General features: G+C 50.9%; 1 protein-coding gene across 1 annotated transcript in view; it reads left to right on the top strand.

The window, feature by feature from the left end:
* Nucleotides 1–21,980, top strand: part of hmcn2 (hemicentin 2) — a 61,852-nt gene that overhangs the window by 7,256 nt on the left and 32,616 nt on the right. Inside the window, exons 5-26 of the mRNA XM_056591590.1 lie at nt 3,375–3,546; nt 3,664–3,770; nt 3,860–3,980; nt 4,092–4,355; nt 4,454–4,598; nt 5,059–5,180; nt 5,649–5,921; nt 6,416–6,557; nt 6,899–7,026; nt 8,218–8,331; nt 8,461–8,607; nt 8,977–9,171; nt 10,288–10,383; nt 10,525–10,652; nt 10,770–10,914; nt 11,889–12,001; nt 13,329–13,488; nt 13,709–13,871; nt 16,172–16,299; nt 16,460–16,711; nt 18,372–18,455; nt 21,685–21,876. Coding sequence (XP_056447565.1) covers nt 3,375–3,546; nt 3,664–3,770; nt 3,860–3,980; nt 4,092–4,355; nt 4,454–4,598; nt 5,059–5,180; nt 5,649–5,921; nt 6,416–6,557; nt 6,899–7,026; nt 8,218–8,331; nt 8,461–8,607; nt 8,977–9,171; nt 10,288–10,383; nt 10,525–10,652; nt 10,770–10,914; nt 11,889–12,001; nt 13,329–13,488; nt 13,709–13,871; nt 16,172–16,299; nt 16,460–16,711; nt 18,372–18,455; nt 21,685–21,876 — 3,391 coding nt within the window. The remainder of the gene's footprint in view (nt 1–3,374; nt 3,547–3,663; nt 3,771–3,859; nt 3,981–4,091; nt 4,356–4,453; nt 4,599–5,058; nt 5,181–5,648; nt 5,922–6,415; nt 6,558–6,898; nt 7,027–8,217; nt 8,332–8,460; nt 8,608–8,976; nt 9,172–10,287; nt 10,384–10,524; nt 10,653–10,769; nt 10,915–11,888; nt 12,002–13,328; nt 13,489–13,708; nt 13,872–16,171; nt 16,300–16,459; nt 16,712–18,371; nt 18,456–21,684; nt 21,877–21,980) is intronic.

Raw genomic sequence — 21,980 nt, 5'->3', positions numbered from 1 at the left:
TGCAAATCCCTTAATCCCTCAAACCCTCACAAGTAGTTCAACCTCACCAAAACGCTCCCACTTAAGAGCAGTTTAATAAAGTCTGAGGCCAAATCAAATGTGCAATCTTTCTGCGGTCCCCAGGGGCAGAGAGGAGAGGAAACAGACTGCTTCTTTGACTCTGTAATCCCAGGATATGATCTGTCATAGCTTCTCTCTCCCCTCCAACACAGCTGCCCGTTGGAGCTGCCTCTGAGTCCCCCCCCCCAACACACACACACACGCACACGCACACGCACACGCACACGCACACGCACACGCACTCACACACACACACACACACACACACACACACACACACTCACACACACACACACACACACACACACACACACACACACACACACACACACACACACACACACACACACGCACACACACACACACACACACACACACACACACACACACGCACACACATACACACAGAAACAACAGCACATTGTCAGCCCAAACCATATCATATCACACTCTTTTTACTAGTAACTGGTTCCAATCAATGAGGGAATTGATGAACAAACCTGCCACCCCCGCTGAGGAAACACAGCCCGTCTGGGCTGTCGAACCCGGAGCAAGGCTGAGGCTAATGCCAGCTCTGAAAAACAAAAAACTAAATTGTTCTGATCCTTGCAGGCTACCAGATGCTGATATATTCTTGGGGGAACGGCGCTCCTACTGTGATGTCAATTTGCAATCACAAGCAACGCTGAGCAGACATCTCTTCATATTTTATGAATACAACTGGTTTTCTTGTACAGACTAATGGCTTACACATGCCGTTAACGCCGGCCTCGTCATCCTGCCCGCTGCCAGCTTTGACTACTTAAAAGAAAACATCCTGCAGAATATTTCAGCACCCTTGCCGAGGTCAGCCTTCAGCCATGATTGCTTGTTGAATTAGAAACAAAACTCTGTCAGTGATCTGAGTCTGGCCAGCACTATGCGAACGTGAACCCTCAGCGCATCGGCACCGCGGCCAGCAAACGCCCACATGCAGAAGACGCAGGTGGTGGGAAACCAGTGGGTTTGTGTGAGCAGGGACCGGCTAGGCAGGTGGGCCAGCTGATGGGACCAAGAGGTCCTTCTGGAAGAAAATTGCCAATTGCTCCTTGGTGCAACAGATAGTCATCTTCAATCAGGGACAATGCCGACTAAAACCGTCAATGACCCCAAAAAATACTCATAGTTCCCCACTTTCTAACTTTCCATTATTTAGTGGAGTCAACCATGCAAGTCGACAGCCAGCTCTTCGGGAGCAGTTATGGTTAGGTGCCTTGCCCAGGGACCGGGATTGAACCAGCAACCTTCAGGTTACAAGTGAACGCGCTCTACCTCCTCAGCTAAGCCAACTAGGCCCCAACTCCCTTAAAGACATCCAGCCCTTCCGGTAGCAATGGAAGGAGCAGCAGCAGAGAGCCTTGGCTCAACCCTCCCTTCACATCCCCTCTTTCATCATTCCCAGAATAGTCAGAGCGGGGCCCATGCAGACAGTCCCCCGGTCGACGGAGACACGCTGGATGAGGTTTCACGAGATCGTAGATCGTTCACCTTGACCCCCCCAACGCCTCCTCCTCAGAGACCCTACAGGGGTCTTATCTACGTCCTTCTTCTAACCAGGGGTCGTTGGGGAGGTTAACACGGTGGGATAAAGGGTGTGTGTGTGGGGGGCGGAGGGGATGTAACAGACACTCCATTCGTTGCCTGGGCAGATGTAGGTCACCCCAGAGCAGTTTCCTGCTCTTGCGAGGATGGCTGCACATGTGGCAGGCATTACAGCTGTTTCCAGTTGTTAAACAGGAGAGAGGAACCGGCCGCTGTCAGCACCCAGTGGATACAAGGAGAAGGGAAGGCCTGCTAATTACATTATCAAAGTCACTACATTACTTGTACCCACTTCCCTCCTCTTTTCCAGAATAAAGTAACGAGTGTTGGCACTGGACGTGGCTCAGAGAATGTAATGCTTTTTTGATGAGTTTACTTTGTTAATGGGCCCAACACAGCCGTAATCCCTGCACTTTAGATGATGAGGTCAAAGCAAAGCAAATGTCTGGCAGCGGGTGCTTGGGAAGCACTTTGTGAGTTTGATTTCTGGTCCCTGGGTGACCGCTGAAACCAAGTATGAGGGGACTTCGCAGCAGGTCTCCCGCTCCCCAAAACAAAGGAAAAATCTTTCTGCAATTTGTATAAACATGAATAAGTAGGGCCCCCAAGGGGTCAGAAAGGATCTTCAGCAAGCTGAAATTCTCCACTGTGAAATATTGTTTTGTAATTGCTACTGGGAGAAAATCATTCTCGCACAAAGTGATGATTGCTCCCCCTATAAAACATAATCATGCCGCTTGCCAGTATTTCATGCGTTGGGTAATCTTTCCTGTGAGTGGAAGATAATGACTTTCATTTGGGAGTGATCTCCTCTGTGTCCGAGCCCGCCGCCCGTCTGCTGGCCTGCCCCAGCCGTTCCACCGGCGGCAGGGTGGAAATGGCCCTGCCTGCTCGCTCCAATTGATCCGGTGAATTAGTGTGGGTGGTAATGTGGAAGATATACGTGTGTGTCTTCTGCGTCGCATCATCAGCACAGAGACACACACAGACCCTCAGACACAGACACACACCTACACACACACACACACACACACACACACACACACACACACACACACACACACACACACACACACACACACACACACACACACACACACACACACACACACACACACACACACACACACACACACACACACACACACATCCCCCGCACACACTGACTTCCATCCATCACCATTTTCCCTTCCAAGAAACTAGCCATGTGACTCATGAACACGGCCCTGCCTGACAAGTTTCCAGAATGAGGAAGTCTCTGCTGGGAATTCATGCTTAAGTGGCCAGAAAACTGTGTGTTATCATTTTGACAGATGAGCTATTCCACTTTCCCTTTGTTAAGCGTTAATATTCCCTCTTGGAATACCTCTGTGTATGCGTGGGTGTGTGTGTGTATGTGTGCGTGTGGGTATGCATGTGTGTGTGTGTGTGTGTGTGTGTGTGTGTGTGTGTGTGTGTGTGTGTGTGTGTGTGTGTGTGTGTGTGTGTGTGTGTGTGTGTGTGTGTGTGTGTGTGTGTGTGTGTGTGTGTGTGTGTGTGCCTGATCGTGTGTGTGTCAAGGCGGGGGTTGTATCAATAATATATCATGGAGGGTCAGGGGGGTTAACTGTAACCCCCCCCTCCATGTCAATTCTGGCCACCTGTATGTACAGCTGTCTGTCCAGTCCAACCTGGGCTTCCTCCGCTCCAGTTCAGCAGGGCTCCTCACATTGTTCCCCTGCCCTCCCTACCAGGTTCTGAAGTGGGTGGAGGAGACGGTTCAGTCGCTGAAGGTCAACCTGCTGTCCTCAAACCACGACAGCGCTCAGGAGAACAAATGGGACGTGCCCTTTGACCCCAGCCTCCGAGAGGTGACCGTGTCGCTCAGCGGACCCACTCCGCAGATCGAGCTCAGAGACCCCTTTGGCACGGCCACATCTATACCTTATTCCTAAACGCGCCGCATCCTTAGCCCGATGTTTTCTTACACGTCCGAGAGCGCTCTTTGTTTTGCTAACGCCCCTCTTGCTGATCTCCTCCCAGGCCGCGTTGTTGGTCTGGACCAAGGATTGACAGAACTGCTAAACATCCCCAACTCAGCCCGTGTCGTGAACCTCAAGTTCCCCCGTCCCGGGGCATGGACTCTTAAGGTACCGTTCCCTTCCAGAGTTCATGTGTGATGGTTCAGCAGGTGAGGTGGAACCGAAGGGAGCCCGACTGATGCTATTTATCTGTCCAGGCCAGCTGCAGCGACCGCCACACCCTGAGGGTCACAGGTGTGAGCAATCTAGACTTCAGGGCCGGCTTCTCCAGCGCTTACGTTTCTGAGTTCAACCAAACCAGAGAAAGGCCAATAAAAGGTGATCTTGGTGTTTCATCTAATTATTTTGCAGAGTCTAGGGGAACTCTGAACAAGTGAGTCTTGAGACTTGTTTCCTCCAATATGTTCATTCTTTTCCAAACCTCGTCAGGCGTTCCAGCCCATATCCTGCTGAAGTGCACCGGGCTTGACCCCCCAGGCCATCTGAGTCATGTGGAGCTGGTCTCGGGGGCGGGGCGGACACTGCGGACCCTGCCCGTCCCGCTGCCCTCTGACCTGGGCAGCAGAGGGCTCTGGAGCCTTCCTCAGTTCCGCACTCCGTCCCAGAGCTTCTTCATCAAGGCGACGGGGAAGGACGACGCGGGATACCGCTTCCAGAGGCTGTCCAGCGTCTCCTACACCAACATCATTCCAGGCAAGACAACAGGAGAAACAAACGGACACTTTCCAGCGTCTTCCACACATCATTAATCTCACGCCCTGACCCTTACCCTGCTATCCTCCCCTCCCTAGATCCCCCAGCTGTGAGCATGCCTGACGAAGTCAACAGCCTCTTCATGGAGCGCACTGTGATTGGCTGTTGGGTTGAGAGCGACATTCCCTATAGGCTACGCTTTACCAGAAGTGGGATTACCCTGGGCGAGGAAAAACTCTTCCAGTGAGTCCGTTTCTTCATTGATCTACCAGCCAGCTAGAACTCTGGTTTACACCTCGATAATTGCACTCTGTTGTATGTATTATTGCCAGCTGTAAAAGTCTAATTAGGTCATTCGGCAAGTTGTCTCGCATGTTTATGGTGTGGTGGGTCTGAGAAGCATTAGTTGCGTCGAACACATGGGTATTAGTTCATCATTCCATTGTGATGTATACACATTCATTCTATTTACATTACACATTCAGTTAGCTCATCTGAAAAGATTAACAACTCTTCTTTCTATCTCCATTACCGTCTCTGTCCTGATCTACCTCATGTTTACCCATTAAAGCGAAGCAAACTTGTCTAAACGATGTATCAGGTCTTTGTGTACAAGTGACGCTAATGAGATGTGATAAAAAATCCGAATCAGTTTCCAGCTTTCATGCAACAGCCATTAATTCAATCCCATGTCAATATTTAGGGCCTCTGGCAAAGCATTATGGGAAATTCCCCAAGCGTCTGGTGAAGATGAAGGCCCGTACGAGTGCGTCGCACAGAGCACCGCCGGGGAGGGCCGCGCCCTGACGCAGCTTGTTGTGAGAGGTATGTTTCATACACACACACACACACACGCGCGCGCTCATGCTCACAGACACACAAACACACACACACACACACACACACACACACTCACACACATACCCACACGCTGCTGCTCACACATGCTCATGCTCACACCCACAAACACACACACACACAAACGTGCATAAACATATTCGGAAACCTCAGCAGGAAGAAACAAGAGGACAGGCAGATAGATAACGTCAGTGATTTCCATAAACAGACATAGTGTGCATCTCATCCCTTCTGACTCCCTTCAACACATCACAGTCCAACCCACAGCTTTGAAATACGCTCCAAGTCTTTATCTCACACGTAACGCTATGAAGCCCGACGTGCCCGTCCAAACATTAGCATCGTGAGTAAACTATTTAGACAACCGTTCAGCCGTTTGTCCTCTTTTGTTGTTTGTTTGCTTCCCCCTGACGTCCCGGTCCCCGTCCCACTCAGAGCCGCCGCCGGTCTTGCACGCCCCCCTCAACGTCAGCTCCTCCGTGGGTGCGGTGGCCATCCTGTCCTGCCGCGTGGAGGGCACCGTGCGCCACAACCTGACCTGGCTCCGGGCGGGACAGCCCGTCCACGCCCGGTCGGGGCGGGTGGCGCTGGCCACTGACACGTCCCTGCAGATCACGGGGGTGCAGCCCCGGGACGCCGGGGAGTACCTCTGCGTGGCGACCAACACCCACGGGAGTTCCCGGATCGCCGTGTGGCTCAGCGTCCCAGGTACCTCACTCAGGGGGACGGAGGATGCGTCCCGCTCATGGCGGAGAAAGGGGGGTTCATCTGCTAGAGCACTGACGCATACCTGGCGCCTCCTTCAGGGCTCGGCCATCTGGTTGTGATTTGCCAGAGCTGGAGTGTGCGAGCTGCTCAGAACATGCTCTGTGAAACAGCCGGGAATTGATATATGTTAGAAATTATGTTTTTTTTTAAATGGTGGGCAACCCCCGTTCAGATGTTCCACAACAGAAGGGAAATTGAGCGAAGGAAAACCCCAAAAAAGCACAGCTGTCGGTGTGTCTGGGAACCGGTGACTTCAGCCTCTTCACTCCTCACCGTGTGTACAGACGAAACGATTAGCCTCAGACTGAGGGGCGGGGGGGGGGGGTGTTCCGGGTGACATCATACAGACATGTTCTTAAGTCATCAGACATCTCCCCCCCTCCCCTGCTCTCCCCTCCCCTCCCCTGTCTCCCCCCTGCTTGGTTCCCCTTTAGAGGCTCCGTCGGTGGACGTCGGCCCCCCGGCCCAGGCCTTCTCCCTGGGGGGCGAGGTCCGCCTGGTCTGCAGGGCTTCCGGCTCCCCGTCCCCCCGGCTCTTCTGGAGCCATGGAACAACGTTCCTCAGTAATGGGCCGAGGTGAGGAGCCCTCTCGGAGCGCACTCAGTGCCCGGGGCCCCGCAGAGCCTCTGAGAGCCATTCGATTCCACTTAGCCGGCGCATTAAGCAACGCCGCAATCCAGACAGATCTTGTTTTCATCACCGCGTGCCGACCTCCTCCGTCTAACACGGCAGTGTCTGGTTACCCGTTACACATTTAAAGTCCTTTTTTTTTTAAAGTTTCTAGTTGTTATACTTGATACCCCCAAGAATAGTTCTGAAAATAAAAAACAAGATCTCACCGAGACATTTGCACGTGTAATTATAGATAAATGATTTAATAGTATTTCCATGGAACATTCCTGTCTTGCTCACTGCAGGTTGCAACTGCACCACAATGGACTTCTGACCATTACCGGCACTGTCCCAGAGGATGCTGGGAACTACACGTGTCTGGCAACCAATGAGGCTGGGACTGCGTCAAAGTCTGTCTCCCTCACCTACTCAGGTGCGTCTCAATATTCCTTCACCTGCTAGATTGAGCGTGTTGTTTTACTGCCAGTATTCGATTGCTCAAACTTTGGAGGAGGAGAATATGGAAGGAGGAGGGACTTACCTCTTGTGAATGCCAACGTTTCTTTCAGCCAATGAATTCTCAACCTTGGCCGAGACCACCAATGCGAGGCTTTACTTGTTGTTGAAGTACCAGTGACGTCGGAGAACCCAAAACAGTCGTTTATGGGTTCATAATATCATCCGAAAGTGCACACAGCTTTTGGCCTTGACTTTTTAATTTATATTATATTATATATATATTATAGAGCTCCGGGAGTCTGCAAACGGCAGCAAGCACTTTCTCCTCCATTATGCGGTTCATTCTGGACTGCAGGGAGTGAACGCTGATAGGCTGTCACAACAACGCATCAAGCGATATTCGTGGGAAAGTTCGACGTGCGTTAACGCAATAGAATCATGTGGACTCCACGTGCGGCAGGCTGTTTGTATCGTGCCATACAAGCCATGCGAAAATTCGCCTCTCGTGCATCTTTGCATTGATTTTGTATGTATGGGTGTGAATGCACCTTTAGAACTGGTTCCAGATATGACCTCCTGAATAATTTTTTTTAAATCATATTCAACTGATACTTTACGCTTATTATGCCATTTTAGAAGTATTTAATATGATGTAGTGGACGTACGGTCCAAGTGGCTTTACTTCAGCCTCACGGCTGTGGCCTTCTCTCACCATCCATGCTTCAATAAACTACCTCTGAACTTGAGCTCTTGCTCCGGCTGCAAGGCCCAAGACAGGAAGGAGAAATAAAGACCTTCAACGTAAGCTAGTGATGGACACCAGCCCTCACACACACACATAAACGCACATGCAAACGCACACACACACGCACACACACACAAAAAAAAAGACACTCAAAAACGTACACACAACACAAACTTAGAGTGTTTGGAAATGTCACTCGACTGTTTCTATATTTACCAGGGGCCCGGGCAGCTGCAGTTGTAGGGGGCAGGGGTTCGGGGGAACTCAGCCTCATCTAATGGATCTCTGGGAAAGCTGTATTACCACGAAGGTGCTGTGCCACAATGGCGAGCTGGACAGTCTGTTCGATAACGGAGCTCTCTTAGGACAGAGTGAATGAGTGATTCACTTTCCCCTCCCCCCCGCCCTCCCCCTCCCCAGAGACGCCCAGGATCTCGGTGGCTCAGCAGGTGGTGGTGGTGGTCGTCGGGGGAGATGCTACCCTACAGTGTCACGCCACAGGTTCCCCTCCTCCAACCTTCCAATGGTTCAAAGGTGAATGCCCCACCGTAAACTCACCTTCTGAAACTCTCGCTCCGAATGCAAAGACAGCGTTGTCCGTTGTGTCCTGATTGAGACTGGGGGAACATGGCTGCATGTGTTGTACCGTGTGTGCGTCTGCAGAGGGGCTGGAGGTGGGCTCTGAGCAGGATATTTCCCGTGGCACCCTGCGGATCCCGGGGGTCCAGGAGGGGGATGGAGGGGAGTACAGCTGCGTGGCCCGCAGCTCAGCCGGGACGTCCTCCGCCAGGGTGGTCCTGGAGGTGGGAGGTGAGAGAAGCACCTTTGGTTGGCGTTCCCATGCAGCAGTAGCTATCACGTTGTATTGGTTTTAGAATAACGCTCTATCACATATGTTATGCAGGGTTGAAGAGGATTTAGCATTCTGGCAAACAAAAATGTATGTTTACAAAGGAGACACAATGTGATACACATTGCGGTCAGTAAACTGCAAACTGCATAATGTACTTTAGATGACTTTGGGATTTCTTTAAACAAATAAACAGATGCGGTACAATCAGTATATCTTGTAATACAATATCATCCTAGGTGTTGTTTAGAAACGACCGGTCTGCCTGTCAATGGTACCTCTCCGCTGCGTCATTAATCTCCTCCACCCTCCTACGCTCCGTCCCACAGTGGCTCCGTCCTTCTCCGAGACGCCGGTCGACATCAGCGCCAGCGTGGGGGAGAAGTTAACCCTGGCTTGTGCGGCACGAGGCCACCCGCTGCCCACGTTGACCTGGCGCAGACAAGATGGCCGACCAATCCCAGCGAAGGTCTCCAGCCCCGGCGGGAGCCTGCGGCCAGAGGAGAACAACCTTGTGATTCAGAGTGAGTTCTCCATTTATCCTGAGTGACACGGTGCCGTGGCACGGCGCGGAAACAAAACACCGTTATTAGTGGTCGCCCGCGAGTCTCACTGGCATTACTAGCATGATCAACATTCTAGTGGGTTTAAATATACATAAATATATAAATATAGAAGACATTAAGCCGCTCAAATTAGTTCCAGTGAGTGCTCTACTGATGGAGCGGATATAACTGGATATGATTGGCCATGATGGGGTGTGGAGTTTGACGTTTTGAGGGATACAATCTCGGAACAACAAAGTTTAAGACAGTCTAAACTGAGCCGTCGTTTCACCGGTTGACGTCCTGTTGTTTACATTGTGGATCTGCTTCATTATTGAATTATCACTGGTCTCATTTCAAAAGTCCCACTCAGACTCTATTTTCACTTGCTTTTTTATATAAAGCTGAACACCGACAAAGACGTGTTGTACGCCCCAGACATGTTTATAGCATGTGTTAGAGCATCTCAGAGAATAACAGAAATGTTTGCATACATTGTCAGAGACCAAACCGTACTGCTTCTATTGCAATTCCCCATCTGTTGCTGACGGCTGACCTAATTTTTTCAACATGTTGCAGATGGCTTTCCTTTCTACCTGCCAGTGTTTCGTATAATAATAGAGTCCACTAGTTATCCTCCCTCATCCCTCCGTCCTTCTCCTCCCCGCTCTGTGTTTTTGTATTCTCCCCTTGTCCTAATCCATCCATCTGGTTCGGTTTGCCTTGTTTATGCGTGTTGTCGTTTAGCTATTCCAACACTAGCCGTAGCATCTAAATACGAAGAGTGAAGGCTGAGTGAACTGCGTAACCACCGTCGGCTTAGACACGCTGGAAACGATTGGAGCCGGGCGCCTGTGCAGCCCAGCGGGACAGCACACTAATCCCATTGTGTTGTGTTTGGATCTGGGATTCCATCTTCAGCGCAGCGCCCAAACCGCTGCATATTGGATCAGCGGGGCGCCACTTGCCATTATGTCATTATGAATCACTCCTGATTGATCGTGGCACTTTGCCTCCAGGCCGTCAACATTTATGTGTTGTTGTGAAATATAGATCCTTGTTACTGACTGGGCTCGACTGTGTGTTGAACTTCAGGTGTGTGGCTGGACGATGAAGGGCTGTACACTTGCGAGGCTGAAAACCAGTTCGGAAGCATCAAGACGGAGGCCAGGATCACAGTCACGGGACTGGGTAGGCCGATTTTGTCCCTGTATTACTGTGGTAAAGAATGAGGCTGGTGGATGATGCCTCCCCTAGCTGATAAGTGGATACAACTGTGGAGTTCAGTCCTGACACATGTTCTCCAGAGATGCCCTTTTGCTTTTTCTGCAGAACCGCCTCTGTTGGCCCACGGTGCCCCCTTCATCACCACGGGGATCGGTCAGTCTCTGAGCATTCCCTGCATGCTCCTGGATGGAATTCCCCTCCCGGAGAGACACTGGACACGCGACGGAACGCCGGTGAGATGGGGCATCGTACACTCTGAGGAACATGAATCAACGTGTGGATGTGTGTGTGTGTGCGGTGCTGGTCGTCGGACCGTGGTGGTGATGGTGTATTGTGACGTGATTCCCCAGGTGGAGGCCAGCGTGAGAACCTTCCTGAGGAGCGACGGCAGTCTGAACATTGAGCGGGCCCGCCCGGAGGACGCTGGCGTGTACGTGTGCAGCGCGGTCAACGTGGCCGGGAGCATGAACATCTCGGTCAGCCTGGAGGTCCACGGTGAGGCGCTGGGCGCCCTGGGGCTGTCTGTGTGGGAGATAGGTTCTCTGTCAGTGGTAGCCGTGGTTATATTCCTTATGGGAGATGTGCTATGTCTGCATCGCTAAGATGTGACTATCATGCACTTCTCTAAGAAAGAAAATTATATATATATATAATTCTTTTTAATAATTGGATGAGGATGTTCATCGTTTTCAGGAGCATTTAAAAATATAAGTGTCAGTCAGTACAGAGTGACTACACTCTGTACAGAGTCAGTCACAGTTAGTTTGCTATAATAGATAATAAAGAATTATAAGTTACTTAAATTTTGATTGTTGTCAACCTCACTTGAAAGTTGCTTCGGGTTGAAGCCTCAGAAAGTGCCAAAAATCGGCAGCATAATTGCTATGAGGCTGCTGATTCACTGTGCCTCATTCTAAGCCAATCAAAGTGCTTTTTTAAATTCCAAAATGACTATCTGCCTCAGCTATTTGACTCTATTCGACCCCTAAATACAAGATGAATTCTTAAAATATTACTTTGGCAATTGCTATGAGGCTAACTAATGTGAATGTGTGTGTAGAGGGCAAGGCAGGCTTGGTGGAAGGGCTTCTTATATCAGTAAATCACAGGGTTTCCTACGCATGTATACTGGCCGGGGCTGGACAGACTGTTCCAGATCGTTCTGACTCAGCATGACGAAGAACAAGAAGAACAAGGAGAAAAAAGGAGAGGACATAAACGGGTCCATAAGCCCCCCCACCTGCCTCCCAGTGAGAGGGTTCCATTTACGCCTTGATGAATGGCCTCTTTCTCTTCACCGGCCTGTAATGACAGACGGCCAGGATTACACTTTTTCATCGGTTTGTAATAAAGCAGAGAGGCCTTGAACATGACGCCGCTCCCCTCCAACCCGCTTGTGATAGTACAGGCTGAGCTCCCCGCTCAGGGTCCCCCTGAACAGCTGTATTTACGAGCCTCTCCCTCCCTAGTTCCACCGGAGATCAGTACCGGGCCGTACCACTACATCGCCAACGAGGGGGCCGCCGTCTCGCTGTCATGCGAGGCCACAGGATTTCCCAGACCCACGGTCGTGTGGTCCAAGGTAGGACGACACTCTGTCTGAATCTGTGCCTCATAACATCCGTTTGGGCTGTAACATTGCAGACTCATGCGCCATTACAGCGTTAATTCTGCTTTTCCGGCAGCAGATTGCTGCGGTGATTAGGTTTGACATTTATTTGTCTGTGACCGTCAATCACCATGAATGCCCCGCACTTTATAAAATGGATCCAAAATTACAACAATCACACATGACCTTAAAGTATTAAGTGGATTACTCAGAAATATAAGCACAATTCAACTGAAAACTGAAACTAACAAGCCCAACTCATGATCTAGAGCCTATTCCAGTTCCTGGTTTTGACATTCCTGCCAAGTGATCACATAAGGCAAGGAACAGTTTTCTAACACATGGGTAAAAAGGTTAGTAATGGCTTTAAGTTAAGGAAACTCATATAATCAATGGTTATATTCAAAAGCTTATTAATCGGAAATGCATCATGTGTGAAACCTAATCACTAATTTCCAGCAATTATGCCTAAATACGATCCAGCCTATTTCTAGTACATTTTGTACTAACTTTGAGTTCCACAACAAAACCTTTGAGGCTTAAAAATGGATCCCCAGTTCACGTTACACCGTCTGGCACAAATGATCGACCAAGTATGAAATTGTTACCATGGATAGAACAAACATATGGTCATTATATAGTTATTTCAATGTTAACACACAGAAATACACACGCATACGCTCCCCATTACCGGGAATACACTACACCGTTTTGTTTCGAGCAAATTCCCTGCGTTGGTTTGGAGCTATGGACTCAAGCGCCTTGGTTTGATCCCCTGGAGGCTGAGGTACATTTCAGAGACAATCTGCAGAAGCAATCATGTGCTTGAAAGCAGTTGTGTACAGCAGGCTATGATCACGGGGATGTGGGATGGAACTGCTTTGTGTTGTGTGTGTTGTGTGTGTGATTGATATTGTGTGTGTGTGTGTGTGTGTGCGTGTTGTGTGTTTATGTGTGTGTGATTGATATTGTGTGTTTGCGTGTTGTGTGTTTATGTGTGTGATTGACGTTGTGTATGTGCGTGTTGTGTGTTTACGCGTGTGTGATTGAGACTGGTTGTGTGTGTGTGACTGTTTGTGACTGTGTGTTTGGACAGAAGGGGGGGGGGTGCAGCTCTGTGTGCAGTGTGTGAGTGTGTGTGTGTGTGTGTTTGGTGAAGAAGGATGATGTTGGAATCCACTCAGCTCCAACCCTAAGCTTATATTAATGTGCTATTCTGGTTTAGCTCCCCGCACCCCTCTTTGGCTCTATTAATAAACATATTTATCTAAATTGACAAGTTACCCTCCTCTCCTCCCAGGGACGCCAGCCTCTCCCCAGAGACAGCTCCCTCTTGCAGACGGACCCCAGCGGCCACCTCCACCTCCCGCGGCCCACGGCCCAGGACGCAGGCCTCTACATCTGCACCGCCACCAGCCCCGTGGGCTACGCCAGCCGGGAGATCCAGCTCAGCGTTAACAGTGAGACCGCAAACACCGGCCGCACTCGTCCAAACACACGTGTTTTCCAGCGCTCGGAGAGGCACTCACTGGCCCATTGTCTATTGTTGGGCCGCTTTCGGCTTTTTCTGACTCCACATTTTCCTCTTTTTAACGTTGTTCATCAAAACAAAATAAGACGTGCGTCCTGGACGTGGTTATGGACTGACACGGCCCGGGTTCACCCCCTTACCCTTCACAGCTCTGCCGACGATCAACGGTGCGGGTCGCCATGACGACACGGTGGTCCAGAGGTCTGCCGAGGTGGGGTGGGAGGTGGTCCTCCCCTGCGAGGTCCAGGGGACCCCGTCTCCCTTGGTGACGTGGAGCAGGAACGGACAGCCCATCCCCCCGGTCACCGCCTGGTAAGGACCAATCACAGGACAGCGGGAAGGCACTAAAACCAACACAAACTGTTTTCACCACACTGCCCTATCTCTGTCTTAACTAATCAGCAGTGTTTACAAGGTCTGAGGGGAACCGGCTGCCATCCTGGCCAATTGTAAACAGTTGGAGTTGGTTTAGTGGTTCCCTTTTGAAGCCAGGTAGGGAGGCAGGCAGGGGAGGGAGTGAGGGGGGAGGGAGGGAGGGAGGGAGGGGGGAGGGAGGGGAGGGTAGACAGGGAGAGACAAAGAGCAGAGAGAAGGAAAGATGCAGTGGGGTCTTTCAGGGGGAACATCTGGTCCCCCAGGCCGGGCTCTCCGTGGTCTACTCGGGGTGCAGACAGGCTGGCTGACTGGCTGACAGACTGACTGACTGAATGGCTGGCTGGCTGGCTAGCTGGGGACACACTCCTGATGGATGATAGACCGGCGCTCTGGGGCAGGGGACCAGACCAGACAGCGAGGGGGGGGGGGGGGAGTAGATCCAGGGAGATCAGATATACACGGTGTAGGGACGGGAAAGACCGGGATGGAAAGGGGAGACGGGGGAGGAGGAGGCGAGAAGGAGTAGGGCTAAGGGGAGGGGGGGAGGGTCATGTCTGGAAGAAGGGAGGAAAGCTGACCCACAGAGGAAGGGATACAAGTCCTGTCTGCTTGGGGGCCGACCGCCGCCCATAAAACAACATGTTGACTGTTTTACTAGAACCTTCCTGATGAGGAAAGCATATTTCTCAGTGGGCCTCCCCCGCCATCCACTCCCCCTTCTTTACATATATGGTCAGGTCGGGTTTAGATCCTCTCACCCCTTCTCCCCCCTCCGTATGATCAGCCTCAACCTCAGCAATCAGACGCCTGGGTGAATACAGAATCCCCCTGCTGAGGGAGGGAGAGAGAGAGAGAGGGAGAGAGAGAGAGAGAGAGAGAGAGAGAGAGAGAGAGAGAGAGAGAGAGAGAGAGAGAGAGAGAGAGAGAGAGAGAGAGAGAGAGAGAGAGAGAGAGAGAATGAGAGAGAAGAATGCGAGAGAGAGGGGATTTAGAAGGCGTGGAGAGACCGAGGCAGGGCGACAGAGAGCTAGCCTACTTTAGGTCGTTGATACGTCTTATCCAGATCCACAGTGATGGGGCTAATTTGTCCCAGTCAGCCTCTGGATGAAAAGCTGTGTACACAGTTGACCTGACACCAATGTGGCAGCACCACAGGGGGTAGATTCATGGCCGAGAGAGAGAGAGAGTGTGTGTGTGTGTGTGTTTCTGCGTGTGGGGGTGTTTCTGTGTGTGTGTGTGTGTGTGTGTGTGTGTGTGTGTGTGTGTGTGTGTGTGTGTGTGTGTGTGTGTGTGTGTGTGTGTGTGTGTGTGTGTGTGTGTGTGTGTGTGTGTGTGTGCGTGCGGGGGTGCTGCTCTGTCCTCGTGTGTTGGTCTTAATTGGGAGGAGGAGGTTGTGGAGACTGAGCCTGCTACTGGCAGGGCGGTCATTGGTGCCCCAGCGATATTTTCAGACGCTTACTTTCTCCCGAGGCTGTTTAAGAGGTGGGGGGGGGGGGGGGGGGGGGGGGGGGGGGGGGGGTGGGTGATGGGTTGAGGGGGTGAGGCCTGGACTCACACACGTGCTGCTGAAATAGAGACCTCTTTGTGCTTCCAGCTCTGTTCCACTTGAATGGACGTGTTATTGTTATCATTCAGTTGCTTAGCAGGCCCACTTATCTCTGATAAATCAGAGAGTTTGTGTTTAGGTTAGCGCATGTTATGAATGTGTACAGCTGGAGGCTGGCTTCTGGGGCGGCTCGCATTACCTCACTTCAGCCTTTTAAGTCTCAGACCTATATTATCCCATGGAATAAATCTAAACCTGTAATCAATTTATATAATTGCCTGAAATATATTTCAGCTCATCTCCACACATCACACACACAATTATCAATAATTTTGCGGATCTCTGAGCATCACTTTGAGGTGATGTGTGATGTGTAAACATAATCATCCTCACAATGTGGGGAGTGAGGGGGGGGGGTGGGCCCATTCTCGATTAGCTGTTTCCAATTTGTGAGAAAAAACAATTACTTTTCCATTATAATTGTTATTATTATATCACCCTGAGCGAAAAGAGAAAAGAGAAAGCTCCTTGAGGAACTTAATGTTGGCGGCTCAACTTTTCTTCGTCATGGTGCAAAATGTTTCAAAATGTGCAGGACAACGCACAAACAAGGAGATGTGAAGCTGCTCCCCTGACTGATTGAGTGTTTTGTTTTCTTCGTCCAACCACCCTTGACCCCTGACCCCCCCAGGTTCACTGTTCTGCCTTCAGGCTCCCTTAAGATCACGGACGTGCGCCTGCTCGACAGTAAACTGTACACCTGCACTGCGGCGAACCCAGCGGGCAACGTGTCCATAAGCTACAATTTACACGTCCAAGGTAAAGCGCTGGATCCCTGTTCACACAAGATCTTTAAACAGAATGGTGTCATGCTTGTTAGATTCTGTAATGGACACGTCAAGATGCCAGGGGAAGGAGTGAATCACAAGCAAGTGGTGAGATCTGTCTTTTGGCTTGGTGTTTGTCCTTTCCTCTTCAGCTAAGCCCAAAATCCTGGCGGGTCCTTCCTTGCTTAAAGCCCTGATCGGCCAGACGGTGACTCTGCCCTGTGTGGTCCAGGGAGAACCCAGTCCGGAGATCAGCTGGTTCCACAATGGTAATCCAGTCAGGGTGGAGGACGGCGGTCCCCTCAGGATCCAGCATGCCGCTCTGGCTGATCAGGGCACCTACCGCTGTGTGGCCAAGAACAATGCTGGAAAGGACACCTTGGAGGTCACACTGGAGGTTCTCAGTGAGTATTTTCTGCAACCCCTACACTAGACCTTGTAGCAAGCCATGCACCAAATCCTACACCAAGCCCTGGATCAAACCTTGGACCTAACCCGACACCAAAACCTGAACCGAATCCTAAACGAAGCCCTGGACAACCCTTGAACTTAACCCGACACCAAACCCTGCACTGATCACTAAACTGAAGTCTGGACCTTACCCTGTACAGGATCATGTCCCACACCATGCACTGATCAACTGAAGTCTGGACTAAACCCTGTACAGAGCTCTGAACAAAAGTCTGCACCGTTTCCTTATATCCGTACACTTATCTCTGCCTTAACTAATCAGCAGTATTTACGAGGGGGTCTGGTGGAAACAGGCTGCCACCGAGGCAATGGGTAATTCTTTGAGTTTGTTTAGTGGTTTGAGTTTGTTTAGTGGTTCCCCTTTGAAGCCAGGTCGTGAGTCAGGCAGAGCAGGCAGCGAGGCCGGGGGGAGGGAGGGGAGGAGATGTTGGGGGGGTCTGACATACACAATGACAGACGAAGAGGAAACAGACGGCAAGAAGCAGTAGGATTTCGTAGGGGAACATCTGGCCCATCAGGCCTGGCTTTCTGTTTTTTACTCTGGGTGCAGAGATGCTGGCTGGCTGACTGGCTCACTGGCTGGCTGGCTGGCTGGCTGGCTGGCTGGCTGGCTGGCTGGCTGGCTGGCTGGCTGGCTGGCTGGCTGGGGACACGTGCTTGAAAGATGACAGACAGACACTCAGTGGACCAGACGAGACTGTGAGTTAGCAAGCGTGCAGAGTTTGCAGCCCTACACCCAACTGAGATTTTATGAATCAATACATTCCTTAAATCCATTGGCTCGGACTGTATTGTACTGTACTGGAATTCGGCATGAATGCATTTGGTTTAATAGGCATCCATGTCAAGATGGAATCCAATCCTTGTACTAATCGTATTCTTCCAGCCAGTACTGTGTCTCGGCCTTGGGCTTCCTTTGAGTTTTATGTCGTGCATTCTCAGGAGACACTGCAGAAGGACTAGAAGTCCTTAATTCCCATAAATCCCTGTTCAGTGGCAGCTATGCAAGACAATATTTATGCACTGTAATTTGTGCTATTTGTTTAGTTGACTGTTGGCTCAACAAACGACAGGGAAGATGAAAGATGACGCTGGATTGAGACGCTAGCAATGATTTGTCACACACTCAAGTGTGACCCCTGTATTCTGCTACTGAGACTAGGGGTCACCTGATGGTGGCCTTATGTACCCTCTGACCTTTTGAGGTCAACCTGTTCACTAAGGGCGTTCACTCACAGAAGCACATGCTTAGGGTTAATCGCCGTGCATTGGGGTCACACACACACTCAGGAACCTGTGATTCGTGTTGTCCTTGCAAATAGAGACCACCATTCACCCTCGCTTAATTCATCAAGATTGGACAGAAACATGGGTCACAGAGAGGTCACAAAGAGGTGCCTAGCCTGAAGAGGCTTACCTTTATACATAAGGTTGAGTAAATAAATCTAATATAATGATATTGGTCTGAACAGTCAACACACTACCCTCCAGAAGCGTCCTGCACTCTCATTCAATGCTCTCTTGTCGCCTACTGCTGGATGATTTCCTATGTAGCCTGACAGTAAACCTTCTGCCGCACCTGTTCCTTTCCAGAGGCCCCGTCCTTCCTGGAGCCCGGCGACGCCGTGATGGAGAAGGTAGCAGACACCCAGGTCATCCTCCGCTGCGACGCCCAAGGTATGAGTGTGTGGTAAACAAGGGTAGAAACAATTTAATTTAATTGGATTGGTTGGATTAAAGAGCTGAATGGTGGCAGGGTTGTTTCGTAATGTTTACGTGGCATTTTCACTCATGATTTAGATTGTTCTGCTGAGAGCTACTTTATTTCCAGAGGAATTAATTTTGGTACTCTATAAACAAAGTGTATTTTTTGCACAATAAAAACAACACTAATGCTTTCAAAGGCTCTCTGTTGTCCAAGTATATAAAGCCATTTGCTATCCGATCTGTTTTGAAAGATAACATTTCCATCCGTTGCAACACTGCAAAGGATCCCCACTTTCGAGATATTTAAACATACTTGCAATTATTTGTAAATGTGCGCAACTTGGTGCGTGCATGTGAGGGGCCCCTCGTGTTTACTCAGTTATCTGTTAGGAGCCGCCATTCGACACGGCTTGTAAATAGGTGTTGTTTGTGTGGGGGAATTCCATGGTAACAGGCTCGGGTTGGGAAGGCGGGGACCGGGGGGCGCCGGTGGGAGGGGCACTGGGACAGCTTATGCGCTGCAACAGCTGGAACATCATTCTGCCGGCTGCCTCGGCGCGCCACATCTGCTTTCTCCTGTGCCGGGGCCTGCTGCCGGGAGAGGAATCCTAATTACAGGCTGCCACAGGCAGATAATGGAGCACGATGTCTGGGGTGCACCAGCTAGAGCAGGAAGAGAAACCCCCCCCCCCCCCGCCCTCTTTGACCCCTGCCAGTGAGATAGCTGGGCAGCCTAGCTGCACGGCTTGCTTGTTGACTGTTTGGCTGTATCAGAGAACTCCAGCTCCAGATCCCCTCTGAGATGGTTGGTGGAGGTACTCAGGCATGTTGACCTACCCGTGTCTATCTGTCTCCACGCTGGGCAGACGGCCCGCCTGGCTGACTGTCTGGAGCTCTGGCTGGTTGACTGGATGGCTGGCTGGCTGTGTTAGTGTAGCAGGTTAGCAGATCACCTCTTTGATTCTTTTAAGAGGGAATCAGAACATCAGACCGACTGCTGCCCAACCCTGCCCCAGTCCCGCTGGCGGTCTCTCCGATTGACCAACTGGTTGACCTGCAGGCTGACTGGCTTGTTAACTGAAAGGCTGGTTGACTGGCTTGTTCACTGGATAGGAGGTTGACTGGCTGGTTGACTGGGTTGATGGTTTACTGGCTGGTTGACTGGGTTGATGGTTTACTGGCCAGCTGGTTGACTGGATGGCTGGGAGTTTGGTTGGTTGACTGCATGGCTGGCTGACTGGTCTGGTGGTGGACGGGCTGGTGGACTGGCTGGTGCGTTGGCTGGTGGACTGGCTGGTGCGTTGGCTGGTGGACTGGCTGGTGGACTGGGTGGCTGGTTGGTCCAGATCCCCTTTCTCTTCATTTGTGGAGATACTAAGGCCCAATACCATTTCTACCCCTTACCCCTTCCCCTTACCCCTTCCCCTTCAAAACAAGGGGGAGGGGTAAGGGGAAGGGGTAAGGGGTAGAAATGTGATTGGGCCTAAGACTCATGAACTCGACCTGGTTCTGGGCAAAAGCCTGGACCCGTTTTCTGGTGACGCCGGTGAAAGTATCGTGACAGGGAAGGGGGGACGGCCTTGAAACACGGAGAGCATTTAGACTATTGTTTTTGTGGAAGCAGTAACTTGGGGGAAACACACGGACAAAGTAATCTCAGACTGTGTCAGGGCCCTGCAATTGATTTAAAACACCTATAATGATCTCCATTAACATCGAAAGCACACCATATGTACGCATTTCTTTGGAGATAATGGATTTGATTAGGATTTCCTAAACTGTAAACATGTGTTGCGGGAGGGATACATCTGGGGGGTGGGGGGGGGGGGGGGGGGGGGGGGTCAGTTTCAATGGGCTACTCTGCTGTACATGGATATAGCGCCTCTGTAAATAGACAGAGCTGTGGCATTTTGAAACCCCTCTCCTTCATAATGCCAGCCATGCGTGTGTTCAGACACACACACAAACACACACACACACACACACACACACACACACGCGCACACACACACACACACACACACACACACACACACACACACACACACACACACACACACACACACACACACACACACACACACACACACACACACACACACACACACACACACACGCACACGCACACATCATTCATGGCTCCTATCTGTAGAGGGTAGTCACATCCCTCTGCAGTCCCACTCGTTTTGGCCCTGGCAGCTAAAATTTCATCCCACTACCTTTTCACCCCAAATAACTGCTCCGTGGCGCTCGTCATCCCCTGGCCCCCGCTCTTTCCCCCCCTGGTAATCCTCTAGACCACATCTGCTGAGCCCCCCCACCCCACCCCCAGCCCCACACCCTCAGTGACTGGCCCAGTGCGGCATGAGTTGTTAATTCCCAGCACTCCACTACTTGGGTCACCAGTCCCAAGGCATGTTCTGTCATAAATGGCATGGTCCAATCACCCTTTAAAGAGTAAGTGAGCCCCCTGGTTCAGAACTATGAGATGAAAAGAAAATTTGGGGCTGAGAGTTGTAAGAATTAAGGGGTTATCGTGTTATCCCATTGGCTATGACCCACGCCAACTTTGTGATTATTTTTTAGCACTGTTGAATATGAAATTGAAAGGATTGTACTCATAGGATTGTAAATTTGGTAACAGTGAAACAATTTCATCGGATCTTATGTCGTTTGGTTGGCTGGCCCTTTAAAGCTGCTATCCAACCAATAGATGTGCTTGGCATTGTGTATCACTTTCTTCTGCCAGTGTGTGAGTGACTCTGACCTTGAAGAGCCCAGAGCTTCGGGGTTCTGCGACTCTTTTGGCAAGGCATCCCCGGCTTACCTGATGTCCAACAGATAGATGTATAGCCGCCAGAGAACTTTCTCCCTCCGTCCCTCTCAGTCTGGGCTCTGGGCCCGCAAAGTTTTCCTATCGAGACGGGGGAACGATGAGGGTCACTTTCCCCAGCGAGGCCAGGCTAGCATGTCAAAATGGTCAATGTAACGGTAAATGGACTGCATTTATCTAGCACTCTTCTAACCAGTGGCCACTCCAAGCGCTTCACAATCTTGCCAACATTCACCCATTCAGGCACACAGTCACACACCGACGCGGTGTCGGCACTGTAAGGCGACAGCCAGCTCGTTGGAAGCAGTTAGGGTGAGGTGCCTTGCTCAGGGACACCTCGACCCTCAGATCTCCTTTCTCTGACAGGCTCGCCGGCGCCCAGGGTGCGCTGGTTCAAGAACGGACTGGAGATTCACCCGCAGCAGTCTGAGTTCTCCCAGTCCCACGACGGATCCCTCTTGATCGGCGCCGCGTCCGCCGGCCACAGCGGGGACTACAAGTGCGTGGCGACCAACGACGCCGGCTCCGTGGAGAGGAAAACCAGACTGAAAGTCAACGGTGAGAATCCACCGACTCACCGCTCTGTCCAGTCGCCACCTATCTATCCCTTTTCATCCCTTCACTCACTTGCTTAATGTTAGAACTCGCAATACAGCCACAGT

Source organism: Gadus chalcogrammus, chromosome 6, assembly GCF_026213295.1.
Source record: "Gadus chalcogrammus isolate NIFS_2021 chromosome 6, NIFS_Gcha_1.0, whole genome shotgun sequence".
Classification (NCBI taxonomy): domain Eukaryota; kingdom Metazoa; phylum Chordata; class Actinopteri; order Gadiformes; family Gadidae; genus Gadus; species Gadus chalcogrammus.
Note: the sequence above shows the minus strand (reverse complement) of the source record. Positions and strands in the feature narration are given on the sequence as shown.